Source organism: Triturus cristatus, chromosome 2_2, assembly GCF_964204655.1.
Source record: "Triturus cristatus chromosome 2_2, aTriCri1.1, whole genome shotgun sequence".
Taxonomy (NCBI): domain Eukaryota; kingdom Metazoa; phylum Chordata; class Amphibia; order Caudata; family Salamandridae; genus Triturus; species Triturus cristatus.
The window spans coordinates 840,281,894-840,307,564 of NC_140582.1; the positions used below are offsets into that span (position 1 = coordinate 840,281,894).

Sequence of the window (25,671 nt, forward strand, 5' to 3'; positions counted from 1 at the left end):
GGTCCAGTTAGCCTTGAACTTGGGAAATTGATTAGCATGCCTGGACCTTCAGGACTCTACTTTCATCATCCAATTCTGTCTGCCCACAGGTGCCTTTTGAGGTTCACAGTGGGAACCAGCACTAAAAGTTAGTAGTCCTACCTTCAGACTGATGACCACCCCATGCGTCTTTACGAAAGTGCTGGCAGTCGTGGCAGCTTCACTGTGACAGTAGTCCTTGGTGCTAAGGACTATCTCTTGCAGAATATTACTTGACTCTAACACCTGGACTTTACAAGCATGATGACCTCTTGGAGTCCGTATTGCAATGGGCGCTGTTATTATCACATAATTGTTCCAATTTGTATGCCCTAGTCACCCCCGTATTCTTTCTTGCACCACTTGTAGCTCTTAACTTATGCACCGATTACAGATATGTTGCTTGCCTTGGTCTGACCAGCACCTGTCACATATAACCACGTCCTTTGGTCATTATTACAGGGTCCTCACCTTCAATGCATGTGACATTCTGAAAGTTCCTTGTTTAGTTTCATACGCACATTTTTTTTATCAATAGTTATTGGTTCATTCAATGATTGTTTGATGTGCTTAACTTTCACCAAACAGTAATTGGTCATGTGAATACTGATCACGTACACGGGTCCAATTGCCAAACATGCTGGCACTTCACCCTCTATGCATGTGTCAATCTCAGTTCCTCATTCTGCGATCTGGCTAGCTATTGTTTACTCTCTTTTCAACTCCTGCCGCCTACAAACTGACTATTATGGTTTAGGCCTCATGCCCATTGTCGGCCTTGTACATGGACTCCTTTCTTCATGTCTTCTTCTGTGATTATCTCTCCCTGCTGGTTTTTGACCTATCGGTTGAGAGTCATGTATGCCTGGCCCTTAGCACTTACTAACAATTCTCACAGAGTGGACGGATTTTTCTTTCACTCAATACCATCCCATTACAACAAATCCTTGTTTCGTTTTTCTTCCTCTTTTCTTTAGCTCCTGTTGACTTTCATCATTGGTATTCTTTCTCAGGCACATTCATTCATGTCCTGATGAGGATCCCATGATAGTTTAGGGATATAAACATCGTCGGCCACAGTACCAAGACTCCATTTCTAATTGTTAATATTGTACACTTGACCATTGGTACTTCAGAATTCTGACCATAATTATTGTATTTTAATGTTGACACAGCTTTAGGGCTGAGTTTATGGAGTCAAAATTGGCTACCGTGTCTGTTTGTTTGTTCCCACACCATTCTTTGAATTTTTATGCCTAATACATATGTATGAATCATCCATTGGACAACAAATATAGGTTTATTGTATTCCTATCTAAATATGAATAGCTTATTGTCGTGTTTGAGGGATTCCTGTTCCTTTATAAATACATATACCTCCGGTACCTGGGTTTCCCTTGTTGTATATAAACATGATTATTGTGTGGGGCAATTTGAGTGCCTTTGATCAGCCCTTAAGGTTTTTGGACAACACCTTTTTTGTTCCTCCACAAATTTGTTTATTTCAGCCATTGGTCATGCTTTGGGTCTTGGTATGCTCAGGAACACTTTGATACACTCAAGGCCTACTTGTGATGCTTTGTGGTCAATACTTTTGGCCTGGTATAGCCTCGTCTTGGGCTCTCCAAAAGGTTATCTGTCAGCTTTTTTTGTTTTTCTTAATGTGCATTGCCAGCCAGACTTTTTTCTTTCTTTAAATCATCTGTTGTGATGCTTTTTCTGGAGCAATTAAACCTTTGTTTCTACTTTCTCTGTTTATCATATTCCAGTGGAACCGTAGTTTTATTCTGCAGATTTTATGTGTTTGCTATTTCATGTAGGCCAATCAGTATTCCTACCAACATTTTTCCATTTCTCTACACCCTACAATGGTGTAAGAGGGACTGCATCACTCTGGCCCTAATTGGATTCTGAGCTTCTACAATGACAGAATTTGCTAACGATCAGATCCTCCTGTGAAATTCCTTCCAGAAGAGGATTAGTTCCCACTCTTTTGTCCTCTGCAGAAGTTGTGCTATGCTCTAGCCAAGAACGAGCCACCTGCAGGCATTAGAGTGAATTCCTCCAGGGAGAAAGCAGCTTTGTCCAAGGGAGTTCCATCACTGAACATCTGTTGGGCTGCAACTTGGGTTTCAGTCCCCCCCTTTACAGATCACTACTGCCTTCATTGTCAGACTCGTGGGATTGGTCTTTTTGCCAGTGCCTTGCTGAAAAACATTTTTGTATAATCCTTTCCTCAGACTCCTGAGGGGTACTGAGGGAGTATTAATTAACAAGAGGAGGAATCTGTAGGTAGAGTTCTTTATCAAAAGAAAAGGTAACTGATCTTCAACAATTGTTTGGAGCGATACGCTACTACCCAAATATTCCTTACCTCCCGCCCAACTACCTTATCTGAGGAGTGATCTTATGGATGCCATTGACAAGGTCCCAATTTAGTTCTTTTGTGTGTGCTGCCATAATTCATTCGATTTGTAATCATTATCTAGGCCACTTTGGACATTACATCAGACACACAAAAGGTGGTAGGTGGAATCCTTACAGTTTGTCTAGCCACTGGCAAACGCCAGGGGTAGCATTCCAACCCATTGTTTTTTTGGCCGCCATACCACCTCACATTAAACTCAGCCATATGCAAATCAGCCTTAGCCCTGCTCCAAAAACAACAGTCCAGTTCGAATTGCCATGCCAGACTTATTGCAAGCATTCATCCCATCACCTTTTGTGTGTTTGATCTCACGCCCTAAGTATGCAAGGGAATTCTCAGACCTGGGCCCCTTGCTCACTGTGCCACTGAAACCAAGCTAAAACTGACTGAAGAGGTCCAATCAAGATAAAACCGGTCTTGGGTTGCTTGTGTTCAGGGAGGACTTGATTTGGCATTTCAGGCTGGACTGTTCCTATTGGAGCAGGACCAAGACTGATTTGCACATGTTGGGTCTAATCTGAGGTGGCATGATGGATAAAAAAAATGATTTAGAATGCCATCATTAGTGGTTACTAGTGGTTAGACTTATTGCAAGCATTCCGCCCATCACCTTTTGTGTGCTTGAGCGATAAGGCATCTACCAGTAAGATAATTACTTGGGATAAGTAACTTCTTGGTTTGATTGGAGTTGAGGCTGTCTTTGAAGCCATATATTGTGGTTTGTGAACGTGAAACTCTCATGAAATCAATCAACTGTAAATCTGTACCATAAATGTCTGTATTTTCAGATACTTCTGGAATGGCATTAGGTTCACAAATTAGCTGCATGACAATCTGCTTCATTCCCTACATCATTTTTTCTGTGTAGGATTATATGTTCACTTCTACGCATGCAGCTGATGCTTCATCTCGGGTGGCACAACAGCCATGTTTCTCTTATTTTCCTCCCACCGAGTATGAGCAATTCATGAGCGTATAGTAGTGCTGTTACCCTTTTTGCTGTTGAAGTTTGTAAAGCACATTGTAAGTTATGCCTTTTCTTTGTTTCTATGCAGATACTGTGTTTGGCAATGGCAAAGCGTCAGACTACCTTCTATTAGGAAACATTGTATATACTGTAAGTTTCTACGCATTGTATTTTTTTTCTTTACTGCAATACTGTGTTTCGAACTGCAAGCCAATTTTTAGGTACCCTATATTTGTGTTTAAGAATAGTTTTGTCATTAAGTCTGGCGCACACACAGTTGTAGCAGTTGCAATAAGAGTACTAGTCATTAATTCTTTTTAAAAAATAAGGTAAAGAGAAAGAGTGATCTTTAAACCATCCCTCTACAGGCATTTGCTTTTCTGCAATAAATAAAACTATAGGAGGCATCAAAGAATTCTTGAAAATTCATATTTATTTCACAATCAAAGAAATAGCTTTTCCACAATCCACACTAAGTCTCTGTACGCTATTCACAAATGTGTATCTGGTTTTGAAAAACAATTGCAATTTATTTTAATGCGTATTTGTTTATGATATGCTTCATAATTCATTTTCAATGCCTTTATTTCCAGTTAAACTGTTCATAATTCAACAAACTTCCTTTTGAGTGAGTTTTCACAATACCCTTTTCTTTATGGCAACGTACCAGATTTCATTCAGTTCAATTAAATATATTGCTTCATAAGGACAAAGAATAAAATCTTGGCGATTACCAGTATCCCTCGATGGATTATACTTTCTGAAAGGCAAATAAAATCACATTATATATCAAAATATAGATATTCCATTGTATTGAAAAGCATGATGTAAATATAGCTACTTAATTAAGTGAGCTTAAGGTTAATTTAGCATTTAGTCAAGTCAAGAATGCTTTATTCGACAACTTAATGCCATATAAGCGAACATATCATACAACAGTTCATTTCATTAACACATATGAAAAAAAAAGCCAGAAGACCGAGACCTAAAATACATACAGTACAGAAACGTCGTATAAAGTGCAAGGTGCAAAGGAGCAAACTCAATCAAATACAATAGTCCCCGTTTATGACATTCCTGATATCAACCAGAAGACCGAGACCTAAAATTCATACAGTACAGAGACGTTGTATAAAGTGGAAGGTGCAAAGACAGCATCTTCATACGAGTCGTACTGAGTCTTGGATTGTGTCAAAGCAACACTTACCGTGGTGTTTTATGTTGTACTACACTTTTCGTACCAAGCATCATGTAGAAGGGATCTTACCCACAGGAAGTACTGTGCTTGGAAATTATAGTTTATCCTTACAATTTGACATGTGCAAAATTAGGTCAGAATTTTTGGATGGTCATTGTGCATACAAAATAAACTTCACCTATTTGTAGAGGGCCCTGGAATGCCTAAATTAGAAAATAGGATGAGCACAGCAGCCTTGGCCCATGATAAGGCACTAATGGATTGGCAAACCCTATGTTTGGCTGAGCCACCTTTGCTTCATACAAAGGATCATGGATGTTGATTCACTAAAATGCCAGTGGTAGCAGAAGTGTGTGATATATATGATGGCACGCCCATTATGACATCACAGGATGTGATCTCATGGCACTCAATATTGGTTAACTTTCCGGGAAGTGTTATAATTGAACTTGAAAGGCCTAAGATGAAAGCCAGTTACCATAATAGAAAAGACACTAAAGTAGATAACAATATTTCAGTCTTCACCCTATTTAAGGCACAATGTCACATTTGATGCCCGAATTACAACAGTGATCAGCAAAGGGGCATGCTATCATAGGCGCAAACGTAATGCTCAAGAACAATCATCATATTTCCAGACATTGCTTCAAATGTCCAGGCATAACATCTAATGTCAAACCTCATCATTACATGCCCAAGCATAACTTTCAAATGCTCATCCAGAGCCGTCTTTTACACCACACACAACCTCTATTTGGCCAGGTATAGTCTGACATGCCCTGCTGTAGAAGTGGACCTCAGCTAGGCCTACCAGTGCAAGGGGTTCGCCCTTCTCTGCACAGAGTCCTCAGACCAATAGGAGGAAGTTGGCACAGAAACTGGAATAGAAAATACAAAGTTTAATAACCCTCATGAGGTGGAACTACATTCACACAGCACCCTTCGGTATTGAATGAAGTAGCACACCAAACAGAAGGAGCATGGTCCTTTTATACCCACACAGGGGCTTAAAAGAGGGCGGTACACAAGTACAGGAGAAGGTTTTATGTACATATAAGGTCATATAGAAATGCACAGTCGACAAGTAGGAGGAGTTAACAGTTTGCCAATGCTAGTAAACACATCCTGACAGTTACATACTAACAGCTGCAAGGACAGCTGAAAACTCACTAGGCATGTGCAAAGGTGGAAGATGCTAAATATAGTTCGTTTCTAGGCAGATTACAAGAGCAGTCAACACTGAGGGAGGACAAAGCACATGATGAGCACGTGGCGGCACATGGCAAACAAAATGGTTGCCAGAAATACAAAATGGATTCCACAAAATGGACAAGATAGCCTCTAAATACAAGATGGATTCCGCTAATCCAATCTACAACACTGCTACACCCTCATTAATACATATGTGCAGGCTCTTCTCTGTCTTGATATCCGTCTGCACACACGCTGTATAGTAAAACAAGTTAATATTGTTTTTTCATTAAAAAAGGCTTTTAACTGCACTTTTGCAATTTCTAAACACCATAAATTAAAGATATTAGTATTATCATCTCATGGTAGTAACATTTTATTCACTTAATCCTTAGGATGCAGGATATAGCTGATCAAAAATACCCATTGTGCATGTCTTCTAGATATTTTTTTTAGGGTGGTAAATCCATTTTCATGAAAATGCTTAGCTCATTGTTTCTGCACTGAGTCAATTGCAGATTTGCCGATCTAAGGATCACCCCAACAGTTGCTGTATATTGTCTTTAAAAATGAGGCACCCAGTACGTTGACTGACCTGCTTGAGATCCGATGTGTTTTTTGCAGCAGCAATGCTAGTCTGGCACTGCCATGAAGCTCTTGAAGCCATTTGCGTTTTGGTCAGCTCCGCTCACATTTCAGCGTACACACCTCAATGAGTCAAGAGCACTTGGCAAATTAAAGCAAATTTTTTCCAGGGATACACATACACAGAGAGCGACTTTTCTGTGGGGCCAAGTAAGCCTGGGTGAAATTTTAATTTTGCAGGAGTAATCAGCGTCTTTTTGATAATTTTGCATTACTCATGCGACTCAAAATTACTGAAAATTATGAAATTGTGCCTGCTCGAGTAATTTAAAGTAATTTGGGGGAAGAATGCCTAACACAACAGCACAAGAACAGAGCATGAGTGCCTGCTGCTTTTCTTGTTCTGTTGCATTCAGCCTGTTATCATAGAATAAAATACATCCTCTGATCCATTTTGCACTGAGAAAATTGCACTAAATGCAGGGTAACTCTCCTTGAATAATTCCACTTACACATGTAATTTTGCTGTAATTTCGCGCAACTATGCTACAGCAAATTTTACCACCAGCCATAGAGCCAAGCTGCTGATAGCTGTTTCTTGACTGAACTTGTGACCTTTCAGTTCATTGCTTTTTGCAACACTGCATTTAAGCACTTAACACTGGCTTCAAAAACTGAAAGCTAGCTCGAGGTAAACGTGTGTCTTAGCAGGCCTAGGGGTAGTTCGCGGAGTTTTGCTACGTGGAACTGCGCAAAGTGACAAGAAAACTCTGAGAAGTTCTGCAAGGTGCAGTGCGAACTGCCGTTCGCGCTGGTCTTCCTGCTGATCGGGTAGAAATTCTACCCGAGCAGCAGCTTGCGCTCTCCAGCTTACCGTTCGTGACCGCGAGCGGGGAAAACACTGTACAGCACTACGCGAACCGGAGTTTTCTGCACTCGGCGAGCTCCACTGAGCGCGGAGTGCAGAAAATTCGGAAGACTCAGTGAACGGAGCGGAGCTCACCGCCCAGGCCTAGACATTAGCTGTACCTTTGTTCGGCTCTTAAAGACAAGCAGGGAGCAATTCAGTAAAATTTACGTTTATTTCTTTTTCAGAAATCAAACTTAAGACGGCAGCCATTGGTGATATAATGACTAAGTCAGGGTTCAGAGAGACTCTCTGCCACTGGTGTCAAGCTATCCTGGCTGATGAGAGGTGAAACCCTGAAACCAGTCCTACGACCCTGGTTTCCAATCCAGGGAGGACCTGGCCTGGCAGTTTGGGCTGGACTGTTTCTATTGGGCACAGGGTCAAGACTGATTTGCATATGGCTGGGTTCAAACTCGAATGGCATTGGGAGCAAAAAAACTATGGATTTAGGCCCATATCTCTATACTGGGGTGAATGTATTACATTGTTCTGCATTCTGTCCATCAATTGTTCTTTTTGCATTTGTCACAGATGCTCTGCCAGTGGTAGCAAAAGGGCAAGCCAGAGGTCACAATTGTGACCCCTAATTGACGTCCATGGAAAAAATGTTGTTGTGTTTTTTAGTAAAGGAACAACAAACGTATGATTAGATATAGAATTACACAACTTAAATCAGATCCTATTTGATTTTACTTTCAAGGAGCTCTCTCTTTCATTGTTGCACGCCTCAACGTCTGATACAGTCCCCTCTCCTTTTTGCCTGCAGTTCATCTGCTTTTTTCTCTTTTTTTTACATTTTTTTATTATTTGTGCAACAGTATGGAAGCTACAAACTGCCTCTTCAACCGCTCACTGACATGCTTTTCAGCGGCATTCCACACATAATTTGTTTCTTATTGTACTTTTTGAAAATTGCCAGTCATCTGGGAACAGTAAATTAATAATGCATTATCAAATTAAATTTTAAAAAGCACGGACGTTGATTCTGCAAAATGCCAGGGGTAGCAGAAGTGACATCACACTCTGACTCCTCCCCTCATGATTCCACAGGAAGTGCCCTCACTTTTCACCTTAATGACATCACAGTACTTTGTCACATGGCCTTTGACTGTTGATATTACAGGAAGTGACATCACTAAACTTGAAAAATAAACAAAATAAAAGCAATATATATATGAAATGTAGAGAAAAGATACTGAAGCAGACAACACTCTATTTAAATTACCACCCCTAGAGTCCTGCCATTGGATGGCAAAGGTAAAAATATGAAGAAGTTCAAGGTAATAACTGGCTAACAGTAGAAATGTTACATTTTCAAGTACAACCTCCAGTGGTCCAGCACAACCCTCATTTGTTCAAGAGCAATTATCATAGTATCATGCTAAATTATAGCCAAATTAGAGCATGTGTGCATGGTCTTCTCCCTCTCAGGACTAGTCTGCACACTGGTTAAATGGCCCCTCATGTCACACAGCATATGAAATCGGGTGAGTTCTGCTATTTAACAACTGAGTCTGTGCTCAGGATATCTGGGTGTCTAGTCTAGTGACAGCATGAATAGCTTGATCATTGACCGTTGTAACAAACATTATAATAGTTTGATTTTACATACAGTAAATATGTTTGCTATGTATTTAGAGCACACCCTTAATTACAATAGTGTGATTTTACATGTGCTAAATATGTTTGACATGTATATAGTAGGGGTGTGCGAAGTTCACATACTTTGCTTTCGTCTAATTATGTGAATTTTTGGGAAAATTACACACAATTGTGTGAAATACAAAACTGGCTTTAGTATGCAATGCGTCTTTGCGTCTACTGTGGATGTGAGGTTCATTTCAGGCTGAAAAAATAATGCAAAAAATAAAAGCACCTCAAATAACAGTTGCTCACACCCTTCCACTCGCTTTCTTCCCATTCATGCAAGGGAAAATGTTTGTGACTGGCACTTATATACATGATATTTTGCAACAGTGTAAATTAGGAATTTCATTTAACAAGAGAAATGTGAAAGAAACGAAATTATGCTAATTATGCCAGCAGAATAACAATGTCGCCCTGGCTTAGTACATAGTACACATAACAAACTGAATTGCCTTCTGTGGATCTATTAGTTAAAGTAGTCTGCTGAGTGAGATGCAGACGGTTGGTGACTGTGACTACATACCGTTTACACAGGTTTCTTCAGGCTGCGTTCATTCAGTCTGCTGAACTCTTGTACCACCACACAAATTCTAGGAATGTGGCCACAATACAACCTAGAGAGGGTCAGACTTAAACAGAACTCACAGTAACTTCCTGAAGGTCTGCACAGCAGTGCTCCTCATACCACCGGACACTTTAGACTCATGAAGCACAGTGCAGTTGCATCGCACTGCACTGAGTGAATATCTTTATATCCGCTAATAATGCCGCATTAACCTCTGATACAAAGTGATGCAACAAAAACGTTAGTGCATCTCCTAATGTTGGTGATTGTGGCTGTCTATAATTAGCAAGTATCTGCAGCATACAGGTGTGGAGCAGAGAGCATTCCTGTAAAGATGTTTAGTTTAAACCTCATGAGAGTGGTTATTTAATGTTTTCTAATTTTCGTCAATATACGATTCAAAAGGTTTATAAGCAAACAGGCAAGATAGAAAAGACAGAATGCCTACCCTAAAACAAAATCATGCTTATAGAAAAAGAATACTGCAATTGTTTAAAAATCACCAATTGCCCAAGTTGCCCCAAAATATATTTATTACTGGTCAACTGGAATTTTCACTATGACTGTGATTTTAATAAATTGTTTACTGCTTTCATTCACATTTTCTATTTTCTAGCTTAATTTTCATATATATGTTAAGGCTGTTTGTTTCAACATTAAATACATGAGAGACAAATGCATTCAAACCTTACCAAGCTAAGGGACATACATTGCTATTTGATGCTTTTAAAAATGACGGTAACCATTAATGTGTCAATCTGCATTTATTTTAGTAATGTATAGTGGGGAAAAGAAGCCGCAACTTCCTGCTCTGTACCCAGAGGTTTAAATGGTGCATTCACTGGCTTAGGCTGGCAGCTGAGTTCTGCTGGCTCTGGCATGGATACCGCGTGTGGCATTGCAGCCCTTGACCTCGGTACTGACCTATTCACAGGCCGTGCCGTTGCAGCCACCTGCTTTCTATTCCGTTCCTCTCATACCATATAGCTCCATCTTCCCAGAGAGCAAATCCATTGCACCCACCTGCACACCTTTCAGTTCCTCTCATGCCACACACCTCTATCGTCCCAGAGAGAACATGTTGCACGTTCTGGACGCTGGCAGCGGTATTTCTTCCATTGAGATACCAGCGGAGAGGGGAAGGCGAGGCACTCGTTTTAATAAATCAGAGAATCCTCGATGAGGCGATAAGCGACCTGTGCTAAATTCTTCCTGCCTAAACGTAGGACTTGTGTCGTTCTAATGTGCTTGCAAAATTGGCTACAAAACAATTGAAAACAAGGCCTTGCTTAAATTCAACCAAAGGAAAAACATAAATATATCCCTTTAGACAATGAAAACCCAGTGAAAAAATATTAAGCTACCCTGCACCTTTTCTATCCAGAAAGAAAATATTACTTGGCGAGCTAATATATGGCTGGTGGTCTGATGCCAGGGGTGGAAGGAGCAATGCCAGGGGTCATAAGAATCATGCCTGGGGGTTGCAACTACGACCCCTGGTTACCCCTCAATTGCGTCCAGGCTAAAAAGGCCACTGGTGCATTAAAACGCATGTGCACACTTTGGTTTGGCTTTTATTACAAAGAAAAACAAAAAATATTCCAAGATGGCCGCCCATGCATGTGCCTAGTGACAAAATATACAGTTTAACACAAAAAAAGTCCTCATTCCTCACGTAAACCTGCAGTGCTTTTTTTTTCTCCGAAAGTGTAATTCACATACAAGACCCCCTCTACTATATCAATAGTTCTCCAGTGGTGCATGGTGGAGACATTTCCACAGATATCATCACATGGGCTGCTGTCTTCTCTGCTTGGCAGTTCAAAATGCACCCTGAGCATTACGCTGCATTGTGACGTGTGGCGCACACCCGTGCTCAGCTGGAGCCAGTCCTGGCCAAGTATCCTGGCCCTCTTTAGCACTCCCAAATGTCCACTCTCTTCACGCGGCGTCTTTCCTCGGGCCACCCACGTCGATACACCACCTGCTATTGTGAGGCTAGTGTGAGGAGTGAAGGTGCTAGAGACTGACACCAGCGCCGATGCCGGATGCGCGCAAAGCATATTCAGAAATATGTTCCAATTTCGACCCCAATTACATGATGTCTCTGGTAAAGAACTCGTTTACGGGTGGAACGTGTGTTGTTCGATGTTACTCCTGGTGACACCTTATGTGAACCGGGCCTAATAGCAGGTACACAAGTGTTCATCACGTACGTGACTGAAGCCAGTTCCTCCTACGTACAGTCAACTGCCAAGCCCTCCACGCAGCACTCCATGGAGCTCAGTGTGCGTCTCAACAATGGGGGCTCTGTCCGCAGCCACGTGGGCGACGGAAACATCCGCCGTTCGACAACAACGCAGATTAACGGAAATATCTTCATAGATAACTAAAGTCCCCGAGGGAGGTGAACAGCTGGAGTTTAATGCAATTGCCTTAAGTCCACAAAGTGTAAAACATGGACAACAGAAAAGCGCCGTCTATCGATAGACTTTTATGATTAAACAATATTTACTTGAATGTTTTCTTTTTTAAATATAGAAAATTCTTATATATCTTAATGCATGATATCCATTTTAAATGTATACATTAAAATGGTGAGCAAAAATTTTCTTTGATTTTAACTATTGTTTTCACGACCACTTTTGGGACCACTATTGTGCTCGTCTAAATCTGTACTTTTTGTCGGACACCAGCTCGCCTAAATAACTTTTAGAAGTATGGATCGATTAAATAGACCATTTCGTAATTAATTTTTAAATGTTTGCCAGGCAAGCACTCTTTACCGCACAAAACATAAGCGAAGAGCACCCGTTATCACTGCCGGAGACATAGTACAAGCTTTGCAGCATGGTAGTAACAGTCCACTCGGTGACTCGGTGTCTTCTCTTAGTCTACGACTGAGAGAAGCCAAAATCACAGCATCCCATGCTCCGGCCGAGACAGAGAGAGGCAGTTTTTAGGTCTCGCCTGACCAGCGCTTTAGCGCTGCTCTGGCGAGACTTATAGTAAGCGCGTTTTGGAAGTGCAAACAGTGGCTTTGCAGGCCTCCAACTACAGTGCATGTGACCCGTCCGGGCGCGCGCACCATTTGGAGTCCTGCAACCACTTGTTTGCTTTCACTTTAGCCGTGATTCATCGCACCATTTGGCAGCCTGCGTGCCCGCCCCCACTCCCCCTCCCACTCCGTCAGCTTCAGTGCGCGCTTGTTTTCTTTCTTCCTCTTTAACTTTGCATCTTCTTTCCCCGTTCTCTTTTTGTATCTTACTCCATCCTCTTTCCGTTATATTCCACTTTCTCTATTTCTTTCCTTTCTCCGTCTCACGCTTTCTCTTCATTTTGACCCCTATATTTCTTTCTTCGCTGGTATTCGTTGTTTTTCTCTTTGGTTGTATTTCACTTTCTCCATTTTACTCTTTCTTCGCTCTCTGTCTCACACTCTTTCCTTTTTCTTTGAGCTCTATATTTGTCTTACTTCCCTTGTTCTTTTTCTCCCATTCTTTTTGCATGCCTCGCTCGTTTTTTTCTCTCTCTTCACCTCCCCTTTCTACCTTGCTTTGTTTCTCTCTCTGCCCTTCTCTGTTTAACCCATCCAGGCCCCCGTTGCCTCCATCTAAGCCTCTCTCTTCCTATTTTTTAAGTTGTGCGTCGTTGCAGTATCTGACTTCTCCCACACTCGGATACATCGCCAGGTAGGAGGCAGCACGCGCCTCCCGAGGACGTCTCGTGACCATCTCTTTGTTCCATGATATAGTTGAAATTGATATGCCTACAACAGGCTTCCTGGAAATAGCATATATTTCCAAATCTTCCTGAAATAAGACGGCATCCGCCTAGGCGCTGCATTGAACTGCATTAAAATTACAGTTATGTAGCGCTTGGCACCCCTGACGAGAGGCGGCAGCGCTATATGTAGTGTTAAGTAAATGAAGCACGTGCCGTGCTGATCAGTGTTGATCAAGGTGGGATAATGGCATTTTAATGGCAGCTGGTGTGTGACAAGTGTATGACCGGTCTCAGTTTGTTACAAACACCGATGTCGTGGTCCAGGTATATCCACACAGTGCGCACAGCCCGGCTGCCCGGGGGAGGGGTGAGGAGGGGGTGTGCTGAGCACGGCTCTGCAGCTGAGTTTTCCGTCTCACATTATCAGGTACAACATTAAACTAGGGTAAACCGTACATTAGTGCAGCCTACCAGCTGTCCTTAATCACGTGCGCCCCCTGCGTGCAACAATTCACTGTCCCCCCCCCCCCCCCCCCCCCCCCGCCCCACTGCCCTCGCGAAAAATATTTCGGAGTAAAAACCTAGCACAGTGGTCAGATTTCTATCCTTGTGATATAGATTTGCCCACGTTTAATGCACACACGAGTGAACTTTTCTTACTGACTCCTGTGGGTACGTGTAGTTTCTTCCTTCTTATGTAATCACCTCACGTGCAATATTGTATATATCTTGTTTCACATATGTTATTGGGGTATCTGTCTATTAGGAAACAACTGATTCATAAAATGATAATTTATTTTTCACTGAAACATTTTAAGTGTATTAATGAGAAGAACTAATTAACAGATATAAAAACACTCTGTGTAAGATCTAGGCAAACGCAGGCGCAGAACAAAACTCTCAGCAACACCCAGGCTTCAGACAAGTCCATACCTTTTTTTGGAGAAAACCACTCCATCCCTAAAGGTTGCACTTTCTTCCTCAGTTCCATATCTGTTCTTTTCCCCTGTCTCTGTTCCTCTGTTTCATTTCGCCTGTCCCTCCTGAAGGCTTTGAGTTAATCTTACAGAGTGCATAAAGTGCTGGGCAAACATTCAGCATAACTTAACTAAACACACACACACGCAATCACTCTCTCTTTTCGCTCCCTCCCTCCATCTTCCCTCTCTCTCTCTCGCCCTAACTCTCTCTCTCTTCTTCTTCTTGTTCTCTCTTTCTCCCTGCCTCTTCCCCCTCTCTCTCCCTCTTCCCACCTCTCTCCCGCCTCTCTCCCCCCCCCCCCCCCCCCCCCGCCCCACTGCCCTCGCGAAAAATATTTCGGAGTAAAAACCTAGCACAGTGGTCAGATTTCTATCCTTGTGATATAGATTTGCCCACGTTTAATGCACACACGAGTGAACTTTTCTTACTGACTCCTGTGGGTACGTGTAGTTTCTTCCTTCTTATGTAATCACCTCACGTGCAATATTGTATATATCTTGTTTCACATATGTTATTGGGGTATCTGTCTATTAGGAAACAACTGATTCATAAAATGATAATTTATTTTTCACTGAAACATTTTAAGTGTATTAATGAGAAGAACTAATTAACAGATATAAAAACACTCTGTGTAAGATCTAGGCAAACGCAGGCGCAGAACAAAACTCTCAGCAACACCCAGGCTTCAGACAAGTCCATACCTTTTTTTGGAGAAAACCACTCCATCCCTAAAGGTTGCACTTTCTTCCTCAGTTCCATATCTGTTCTTTTCCCCTGTCTCTGTTCCTCTGTTTCATTTCGCCTGTCCCTCCTGAAGGCTTTGAGTTAATCTTACAGAGTGCATAAAGTGCTGGGCAAACATTCAGCATAACTTAACTAAACACACACACACGCAATCACTCTCTCTTTTCGCTCCCTCCCTCCATCTTCCCTCTCTCTCTCTCGCCCTAACTCTCTCTCTCTTCTTCTTCTTGTTCTCTCTTTCTCCCTGCCTCTTCCCCCTCTCTCTCCCTCTTCCCACCTCTCTCCCGCCTCTCTCCCTCCCCCCCCACTGCACGCCTCACACTGCTGCATGCCGCACACTGCTGCACACCGCACGCTGCTGCACGCCGCACACTGCTACACACCACACACTGCTGCATGCCACACACTGCTGCACGCCACACACTGCTGCATGCCGCTGCACGCCACACACTGCTGCACGCCACACACTGCTGCACGCCACACACTGCTGCACGCCACACACTGCTGCACGCCACACACTGCTGCACGCCGCACACTGCTGCACGCCGCACACTGCTGCACGCTGCAAACTGCTACACGAAACACTGCTGCACGCCACACACTGCTGCATGCCACACACTGCTGCACGCCACACACTGCTGCACGCCGCACAATGCTACACGAAACACTGTTGCACGCCACACACTGCTGCACGGCACACACTGCTGCATGCTGCACACTGCTGCATGCCACACACTGCTGCACACTGCTGAATTACTCACTGCTGCATGCTGCACAACACTGCTGCACGCAGCACACTGCTGCAGCCGCACACTGCTGCACGCTGCACACTGCTGCACGCCGCTGCATGCCACACAGTGCTGCATGCCTCACACTGCTACACGAAACACTGCTGCACGCCACACACTGCTGCACGCAGCACACTGCTGCACGCAGCACACTGCTGCACGCCGCACACTGCTGCATGCCGCACACTGCTACACGAAACACTGCTGCACGCCACGCACTGTTGCACGCCACACACTGCTGCACGCCACACACTGCTGCACGCCGCACAATGCTACACGATACACTGCTGCACGCCACACACTGCTGCACTGCACACACTGCTGCATGCCGCACACTGCTGCACGCCACACACTGCTGCACGCCACACACTGCTGCACACTGCTGCATTACTCACTGCTGCATGCTGCACGACACTGCTGCACGCAGCACACTGCTGCACGCCGCACACTGCTGCATGCCACACACTGCTGCACGCCGCTGCACGCCACACAGTGCTGCATGCCTCACACTGCTTCACGAAACACTGCTGCACGCCACACACTGCTGCATGCCACACACTGCTGCATGCCACACACTGCTGCACGCCACACACTGCTGCACGCCTCACACTGCTGCACGCCACACACTGCTGCACGCCGCACACTGCTGCACACCGCACACTGCTGCACGCCGCACACTGCTTTTATGCAAGTTTATGCTACTGACATTATAAATGACAATGCCTTTTATTTGTTTTAAAACCAAAACATAAATAAAAGGCATTGTAATTTTACAATGCCAATAGCTCAAACTCTTATAAATGCGAGACCTATTGCATTGCAAATGCTTGTTTTTTAGCGATGCACCTTCCAGAACAATTCCCGCTCCGGGACTGCGGCAGGGCCTCGACCCTGCAGCTGAAGTCTCCTCGAGAGGGCCCGAGTGACCGTCGAAAAGGATCAATGCTCACGGGTTGCGACTCTGCTGCAGTGCCAGAGAGGACTCCTTTTGAGAGGGGCACTTCTGAAAGGGAAGTGGCATATAAAGAGGGTTGTGCCCCGATCCACCTTCTCAGGGGCCCTGACGCACCCCCCAGGGCAGCAAGAATTATTTATTTATTTTGTCAAGAGAAACAAGCATTTGCAATGCAATAGGTCTCGCATTTATACGAGTTTGAGCTATTGGCATTGTAAATGACAGTGCCTTTTATTTATGTTTAAAAAAAAAAAACTTAAATAAAAAGCATTGTCAATTACAATGCCAATAGCTCAAACTCGTATAAATGCGAGACCTATTGCATTGCAAATGCTTGTTACACACGGGGCTTTCACAACACTTCTGCAACCCGCGCCTCCTTGTGTCATGTGTGTGCCCGGAGGTCCTGTTGTATTCACTTGTATAGCGCACAATGCAGTTCGTGATGTGTTGTAGCGCTTTACGTCTTGGAGATAGACATTCGTGAAGCAGCCCCATTGCAATAATCTGGAGTTTACCCATCACCCCTGCTTAAATTGTGGGGTGCAAAATACACAGCAAGGCATGGGTAGTGTATATGTACCTTTAAGGGTAGCTGTATGTATGCGGTTAGGTTTTGTACGTATACGGTTAAGTTATGTACATACGGCGAGGTTGTATACTTGCGGTTAGTTTGTGTAGGTATACGGCTAGCTTGTGTACATATGGCTAGGTTGTGTCGCTTAAATCTAAACTTTTCATAACGCCACAATTATGGATAAACACATGATAGCCTCCATAAACTTTAGTTGGTAATGAAATTGCCTGCCAGAGAAAGGGCGAATTGATTTAATTAGAAAAAGTTTTTACTGGACAAACATTTTTTGAATTATGAATGGAGCGGGCGTGCTCAGCGTTTAACATAGGTTTCCGTTTATACTGCAGCTGGAGTCGTGCAAAGTGGCGCCTCGAAGCAGAGTCCCTAAAGCACGGGTCAGTATCAACCCGTAGGCACGTGCCTCTGTAGGGGCAACGAGGGGTCATCTGGCGATACAACTCTTTCGTTTGAAGTTTATGATAGAACAAGAAGAGGAGCGGTGTAAACTTACTTTCGGCGATGTGCGCGGCTGCCATAAAAACACAGCAGGGCACTGGGAGGCCGTGGGCCATATGGTGGTTTTACAGTGTGACTGTCCTACATAGCACGCTCTGTGGCAGCCTCAGGAGAAGGGGGATGGGGGGGGAGCAAGGAGAAGAGCGGTGATGACAAGTATGAGGTGTTGTGCAGCCTGGGGATTGCGGGAGGGGTGGAGGAGCAAGGAGAGGAGCTGCGATAACGAGCGTAAGGTGTAGTGCAGCCTGGGGGTGGGTGTGGGAGGGGGAGGGGTGGAGGAGCATGGAGAAGAGCGGCGATAACGAGCATGCGGCCGGCCGGGAAAGTGAAAGCAAATGGTGTGCAGGCTGCCAAATGGTGCGCGCGCCCGGCACACATGCACAGTAGTTGGCGGCCTGAAAGCACTCGTTTGCACTTCCAAAAGTGCTTACTATAAGTCTCGCCAGAACAGCGCTAAAGCGCTGTCTCAGGCGAGACCTAAAAACGTAGCGAAGTGGTTCTCCGGGCTTCCAGTCACAAAACATGCCTCTCCCAGAGCTCCCTTCACCATCTACATCTGAGCTCCTTTGGGGAGCAGATGGGATGTCACCCCCGAAAGACGCCCTTCAGGGGACCTCAAATGCCCCCTGGATAACCAAGCATCATTTTTGCTCAATCAAAACACGAAGCGGAGTGGAGAACCGTGCTCCCTCCTGGCACAAGCATGTCTCTCCCTGGCATTCACTCACCATGTGCATTTGAGTTAAACTGGGGAGGCAGAGGGTGGACGTTACGCCCCTTCTGTCCCCCTCAGGGTACCTGAAACGTCCTTCAGCACCAGGGATCATTTTTGGTCAAGCAAAAAAAAAACAGGACCGGAGTAGGTAGAATTTGCCTCTGCCGAGGAGTCAGACTCAATGCCTCGGGGCTCTCCTCCCATTTTTACATTCCCTGATTGCTGATCCAGTTTGTTTGCCCCGACCCTGGAAGGACCATTCTGGGTCGGGGAGAGAGAAGGGGGGGGGGGGGGTCTCATTGATTGAAACACAGGCGCAGGGAAAGTCTGGTTTTCTTTTGCCCTCGGGGAGAGTTGTACCCTATGCCAGGTGGTTCACCCCGCCCCCTTTTGCTTGGTGGTCATGGCGTTGGGTCCGAGACCATGGGATCCACTCGCGAGAGGCACATTTGGAAAAGGAGGATTTCTTTGTTATAGCGGCGCCTCTTCCATGTTCTCATGTGTCCGGAATGTAGAGCTATTCTTCCCGGGGTGGCACTATGCTCCCGCGAAGACGTGAAAGACGTGCATGGCCACGCGGGAGGTGTTCTCTCTGGCGTCCTCCGTCCGCAGAGAGCACCCGCTGCTGCAGAATCCCTCCGCCGCAGCCCACCCCGAGGCCCCTGATGCAAGCGCCTGTTGTTTCACTGCTCCTGGGCGCCAGGATACGATCTTCGGCTCCACAGACGTAGTTCAGAGTACATGAAGGTCGCGTCCTTCACACTAGATCGATGAAACAAGATGTGTTTGGCTCATCCAATGTAACACTAGGGATGACATGTATGAAGGGCAGTTGGGAGGTGATTGCAGTAGTTTCATACTTAAGAAATTTACGATAGAATAATATAATAGCCCATAGACTGGGGCCACGATTGCGCCTCGGTATGTCGGCACGTGGAAGTATCTACTTTGGTTAGACATTCTGGCGTGCAGGTAGGCGGCAGTATTCTATGTGGGGCCTATGAGCAGGCCCTTAGAAGTTATGGTGCAACTGCGTCCAGTTCCTCCAGTAACTCCTCAATGGCTTGCCTTTGAATTTCCCCAGTGTTCAGTTGGTGAAATGTTCGGATGGGAACCACCGGGAGTGAAGGTTTTCAGACAATTTTGGTAATTCTGATACTGCGAGTAAAACACTTTACCCACCGAATCAGGGGTTACTCATCCCTTAAAATGAGAGCTATAGTGCTGTGCTGTAGTTTAGGTGGTTCGTGAAAGTGTGTATTTTTTCTCACAGTGCAAGCGTGATGTGTAACTCTAATGAGAACAATGTTTTACTCATGGTACCCGAGGAGGGGTAACTATGCAAAAATCAGGACCAATGTAATGCTTTTCATCACGAGAATTTAATTTTCTCCCTCTGTTCGAGTGCAGATGTGACAGTAAGTACTGCTCCATCACAACGATTGACTTTCCAGTTTCTGTCAAATGCACAGTGAAAGTGGCTGGCACAGTGTATGTGCACACATCCAGTTTCGGGATTTTGCTCAAACCAATTCTAATGCAGGCGCAAGCTTTGAAACTGGCTTAAGTTTTGGGACGGAGAATGGTCCCTTGTAAGGTTATGGAAAGTGCACCCCTGGTTTGAGTTCATCATAACAAGCTGTAGTTTTTTTCACCCACCATTTCAGAACGCACAATTAAACAAGTGCGCTGAAAGAATTTCGGTGTCATGGATTGAGACCCAAAGCAGGTCTGGAGGACTTTGCCATGTGCAGCCTTCGTTCGTAGATTCACTGTTACCAGCTTTCCATACTGTTGATGACTGATGGTGGTGGCAATGATACTATTTGTCAGTGGCGGCCGCTCCATTAGGGCTTAGGAGCACCGCCCACTGCTTTCTCGCAGTGCGAGAAGCAGACAATAAAATGGTATTTTAAATACCATTTAATTGTCTGCTTCTCGTGCTGCGAGAAAGCAGAAGGCAGGGGTATGCCTTGTTGGGGGCGGGCGGGAGGGTATGCTTGGTTGGGGGTGGGCGGGAGGGTATGCCTGGTTGTGGGTGGGCGGGTCGGGGAGGAGTGGTTTGCACCACTCTGAGTGCCCTGACTGTTTGGTCGGCCGTGAGGCCGACCAAAGCAGTCATGCGCACTCTACATTTTCTCTATGTAGGCTGCATGCAGCCAACATAGAGAAAATGGCCTCCCTACAGGTGCCCAGCTGGGCGCTGCCCGTGACTCCGCACCAATCACAATGCTCTCATTGCAGCGTTGTGATTGGCTACAGGAGGGGAGGGAGCATGCATGTTCCCTTCCAGGAGCAGAGGTGGCGCGGGACCCGGTCAGGTAAGTTTTCATTTTATTTATTTGAACGTCCCTCCACCCCACTCCCCCCCGCGATAACATCCGTGCGACCCCCCCTTCCGCAAGTATCGCGAGTCGCGACTGTTAATTGGTTGCAGTGTTTGTGCACATCATTGGCTGCGTGCAGTGAATGTGTACACAGGTGAGTGGATTGTAATGTTGGTACAGTAGAGTGCACAGCTGGTAACATTTTAATGCTCGCATACATAGTCAGCTGGGGTGCGGTGCGAATGTGCACTGGTTTGGTTGTAGTGTTTGTGCACACTGTTGGTTTGCATGCTGTGACAGTGTACACAGATGAGTGGATTGCAATGCTAGAATTATAGTGCTCACAGATGGTCGCATGTTAGTGCTATCATACGTACTTGGCTGGGGTGTACTGCGAGTGTGCACATATTTGGTGGCAGTGAGAGCACACCAGTGGTTGCGCGCAGTGATAGTGTACACGGGTAACTAGAATGCAATGCTAGTGTAATACGGTGCACGGGTGGTGACTTTTCAGTATTGGCAAACATAGCCATCTGGGGTGTCGTGTGAGTGGGCACTGGTTTGTTTGCAGTATTTGCACACACCGTTGGTTGCGTGCAGTGATGAAGCACTGATGCGTGCTGTGATGGTTTACACGAGTGAGTGAATTGGAAAGCTTGCGTAATAGTGTGCGCAGGTGGTGGAATGTTAGAGCTGGCATTCATAGTCGGCTGGGCTGTAGTGTGAGCGTGCACGGATAGTGCTAGTGCATACAAGCGCTGTGTTTGAGGTTGCCCCGTAATCAGTATCTGCTTATAAAGTTTGAAAGGAGGCTCCACTTTGCAATGGTGCACTGATTGATTCACCATAATTTATTGAGTGGGCATTATGGAAGTGTATTCGACCTGAAATGCACAGGTGCATGATAATGAGAGGCGTGTTCGTGTCCAATAACTACAGCCCTTCTGCAGTTTTTAAACACCTGTTCTGTAATGTAGCGGGAGTTGAACTTTTTTACTCTATTACTTTTAATACCCACACACCACAGACTTCATGTATTAGCATTGTGATAGACATAATATGTATTCTCCTCACTGTCGCAATCAATGACATTCTAGTCATATATGTTTGTCAAACTGCATGCCCCATTAGTTCTGTGCGTCAGTGATTCGCCGCATGGCATAATGGGAAGAGGCAGGGGGAGACGAAGCTCTGCTAGACTGTGCTATTTGACTCGTGTCTCACGCAAACCTAACACCAGCTGCTTGTCATATCGATGAATGATAGAGCGTCATACTAGGACATAACGAGGGAACACTCCTCTGGCGGGGTGGGGCTGAAGGAGGAGCAAAGATTTCTGAGAGATAGCCAGGAACGTAGCTAGCATTAGTGCGGAAGGGGCAGTGGCACAGAGGGACGGGGTCATCAGACCCTAGAGTGGTTGACACCTTCCTGCTTTCTCAAATTTGCTTGAAAATGCACAATTTGCCCACTCTTTTTGCAAAATATTCTCGGGGGAGAGCCCCCCCCCCCCCAAAGCCCCTGTAGGTGGTTCGGGCTCACTCACTACGCTTGCAGTGCAGTACTACAATTGTTTTACGCCTCACCACTTTCAAATGTCACCATCCGCCACTGCTGTATGTAGTTTCAAGATAGGCTTTTTTACCTGTCCTTGCCTAGAAAAGTGGCCTGCTGGTCTCACCCTTTTAAAATGTGTCTGCCAACCCCCCTCAACTGAGTCTTTCTGATGCTGCATCTTCCAGCAAATCTCTCACCTTATGCATACTCCTTCCAGGGTTCACACTAGTAAAGAAAGCTTTCTACCATCAATTACTTCCAGTGCCTCCAGATGGTATCACAAGGTTCCAGCCCCTGCTCCACTTTTGGACATGGCATCTCTGAAATATATTAGGTGCCCACCAGCATGTTGGCATCATTTCTGTTTTTCCATGGCTCATCATCATGGTGCTGAGGCCTTTCTCAGTGTTTCAGCGACTAGGTCAAATATCTTCTCAAATAGGCTTCAGGACTTGCAGACAGGGCCACATGAAGATGTCCCTTTTAGATCCCCACGACTAATGTATGTGGTGTCAGGACACGCCACTAGGGCCCATGACTCCTGCACCTCCATATACGCGAAGACCTTCAGAGAGTGAGAGATAAAGTTATATTTGACAAAGGTCTGTAGAGACTCCCAAGTGGACTTCCTCTTCTAGAGATATGTCACCTTCCAGGGAACGCTATCCTAAAAAGATATTTCCGCAAGAAGCACAAAAGGCGTCATAGAAGGAGATCCTCTTCTTCCTTAAGGAAGTGGTTTTGTTCTCCGGACCGTTTGGAGCCTCAATGAAGTTTGCCAACACTTGAATGTTCCTCAACGTCAGACAAACCTCCGGCACTCACAAAGTTGAGACTAGAGTTTCCCGGTCCTTCTGTTGACCCTACGCAGGCTGATTCGCTCCCGCTAGCAATACTGGTTCTTTTAACAGCCCCACCATTATCTAGACCACTGCCCATTGGGAGGGTCCATTCCTCCTGGTTTGGCGATTCTGGTAGCTCCAACCCTTATTCCTCCCAACTTCCCAGGCTTTGTCCTCGACACCTAAGGCATTGTCAAGCCTGACTAAGGTATTCTCTGTGCTCCATGGTTTGGGTATTCACCACCAATTCACCATGCCTGTTTTTGGACCATAAACCTGGGAACTTAAGCTAATACTGCCAAGAAGGGCTACTTGGGACCTGTTTCAAGTGAGAGAGCTGGCCAACTGCTTACGAAAGGTCCTTGAAGTACCCTTGCACAAACAAGACACTGCTCAGAAGGAGAGGGCTGTCAAGGAGCTAACTTGGGATGAGCTGATGATGCCCACTGCTGCATCAGGGAAGGACTTGCATCGACCTGCGATGGTGAAGCCCAGGGATCTCAAAGTGACACTGAAGGGTCAGCAGAACCTTGTATCCCTGTGGATAAATGAAACTGAGGTACTCTTGTCCTGTGAGTTCTGTTCCCAAAAAGCCATGCTGGAATAAGAAAACTGCAGTTTATGGTTCCTCCAAAAGAGAACTAAGTGCTGGAGCAGAATCACATTGACCAACAGAGTTGCTCCATGACTCTCGGATATCACCAGGAGTGGGCATCTAGCTTACTTGGCTGGTTGGTTTTGCATTTGGATACAAGCTTAAGCCCCCACATAACAGTGGTATACTGCTCTAAGTGACACAATCTTTGCCCTGTAACCCCAGATAGAGACTTGTAACTGAAGATTGCTTTCCTTAGAATATTCTCCAGGTGACAGACTGAATCTAGAAAACTTTGAAACAGTACCACTTCACGCCAAGAGGTGGTACTTGCAACTCTGTGTTGATGTTGTTAGCTCCAAAAGTGGCGTATGTGGGTCTATATAGATGCCATCCATATGTGCTGACATCAGTTCCTTTTCAAAGTTTTCGAGGTAAAACTTAAAAAAAAAAAGAACATTCTTCCAGTGTGCAATGGCTGCCCCCTAACACAACAGTATTTTTAGCTTTGTGGAGAATGTCACAGTTAGATGTCTGTTTCTGATCTCCACTTGGTCTCCCTGTGGTGCCTAGGTTCATCCCATGACTCCCACTTGCACCCAGAAGCCATTGGGAGTGTGATGCGAACCTGTTCATCGCCCAACACAGAAAGACACAGCGTAGTTTCAAGTCACGTGAGAGGTAATGGTCCTATACCCGTAGCCATTCCTGTGACAAGTCATCGTCAAAGTCTTCACGTAAGTTGAAGAAGTCCCAGTGGGACACAACCTCATTGCGCCACACACGTTTTTGTGCAACTGACTCCCTCTGGCATGTCTTCAGGAGACTAGCGACTGCCCAACGGGTCCATGCCGAGGAGACCACCCTCGGCACCAGATGAACCTTCTGGATCTGCATTTGGATCCATACTGACTCTGGTACTGGACCCCCTCCCTGCGCAGTGTGCTACACTGGAGTACAATCCATTGATTGCAGTGCCGACTTCACTTTCGCCGGACGATGGCAGCCAACCCATAGTGCTTTCTGAACCAGAGTCAGCGCCGTTTCAACCTGGTGCCAGGCCATGCCTGACGCTGCTTATTCTTCCCAATAGGGCAATCCCTCTGAGGCACTGTTTCCCTACCTCCATAGAGAAATCAGTTTATTCATATCTTCAGCACTGACTCGTACAAAGGCTGTCATGATGCAGGAGATAAAATTGGTCAATCATCCTAAGAATATAATTGGTATGATGATCTTTAACATGTTAGTGGTCTAGACACATCTCCAGATTCTCTCCCCCAGGCCCTGCTACTGATGAGAGTGCGTCTTTTGCAATAGTAGCTTGAAAAGCTGAGGAAATCGTTGACCTTCAGCTCCCAGGAAGCAAAAACAAATGTGCTGACTGAGGTTCTCCAGCCCGGTCACTCCTCTTTTGAGCATCTCCTCCCATTCAACAAGACCCTCACTGACACCCTTTTTTGGGACCTGAGCTGAGCCCTGCATTGGACCCCCAGTCAGTTCCAGATTGCCTGTTGTCACCGTCCTGCACTTGGGAACCTATATGTTCTCACCCAAAACCCCACCCCTGAGAATCTGGTGGCGTAAGCTTCGGTCAATAAAATAAACCTGGATTCCTTCCCCCCCTCTGCTCTTCCTGACTGAGTCAAAAAGAATTGACACTTTTGTCTATCGAGTTTTCTCCTTCACAAGTCTTGCTTTACGCTCTGTGTAAGCCACATGTCTTCTGGGCTGCTATACTCATGCTTTAAGGTACTCTGTGGCCAAGGGTCTCCTGATTGTACTTGAGGAGGCCTGTTCCATTTTCACCCAAGCCATAACTGATAGCCGGGACGCATC

The 25,671-nt window shown here is 45.3% G+C and overlaps 1 protein-coding gene across 6 annotated transcripts in view; it reads left to right on the plus strand.

Moving 5' to 3' along the window:
- ATP8A1 (ATPase phospholipid transporting 8A1) overlaps positions 1 to 25,671 on the plus strand; it is a 1,017,459-nt gene that overhangs the window by 769,009 nt on the left and 222,779 nt on the right. For all 6 annotated transcript variants that reach the window (XM_085642166.1, XM_085642168.1, XM_085642167.1 and 3 more), the window contains one exon: positions 3,502 to 3,563. In XM_085642166.1, coding sequence (XP_085498292.1) covers positions 3,502 to 3,563 — 62 coding nt within the window. The remainder of the gene's footprint in view (positions 1 to 3,501; positions 3,564 to 25,671) is intronic.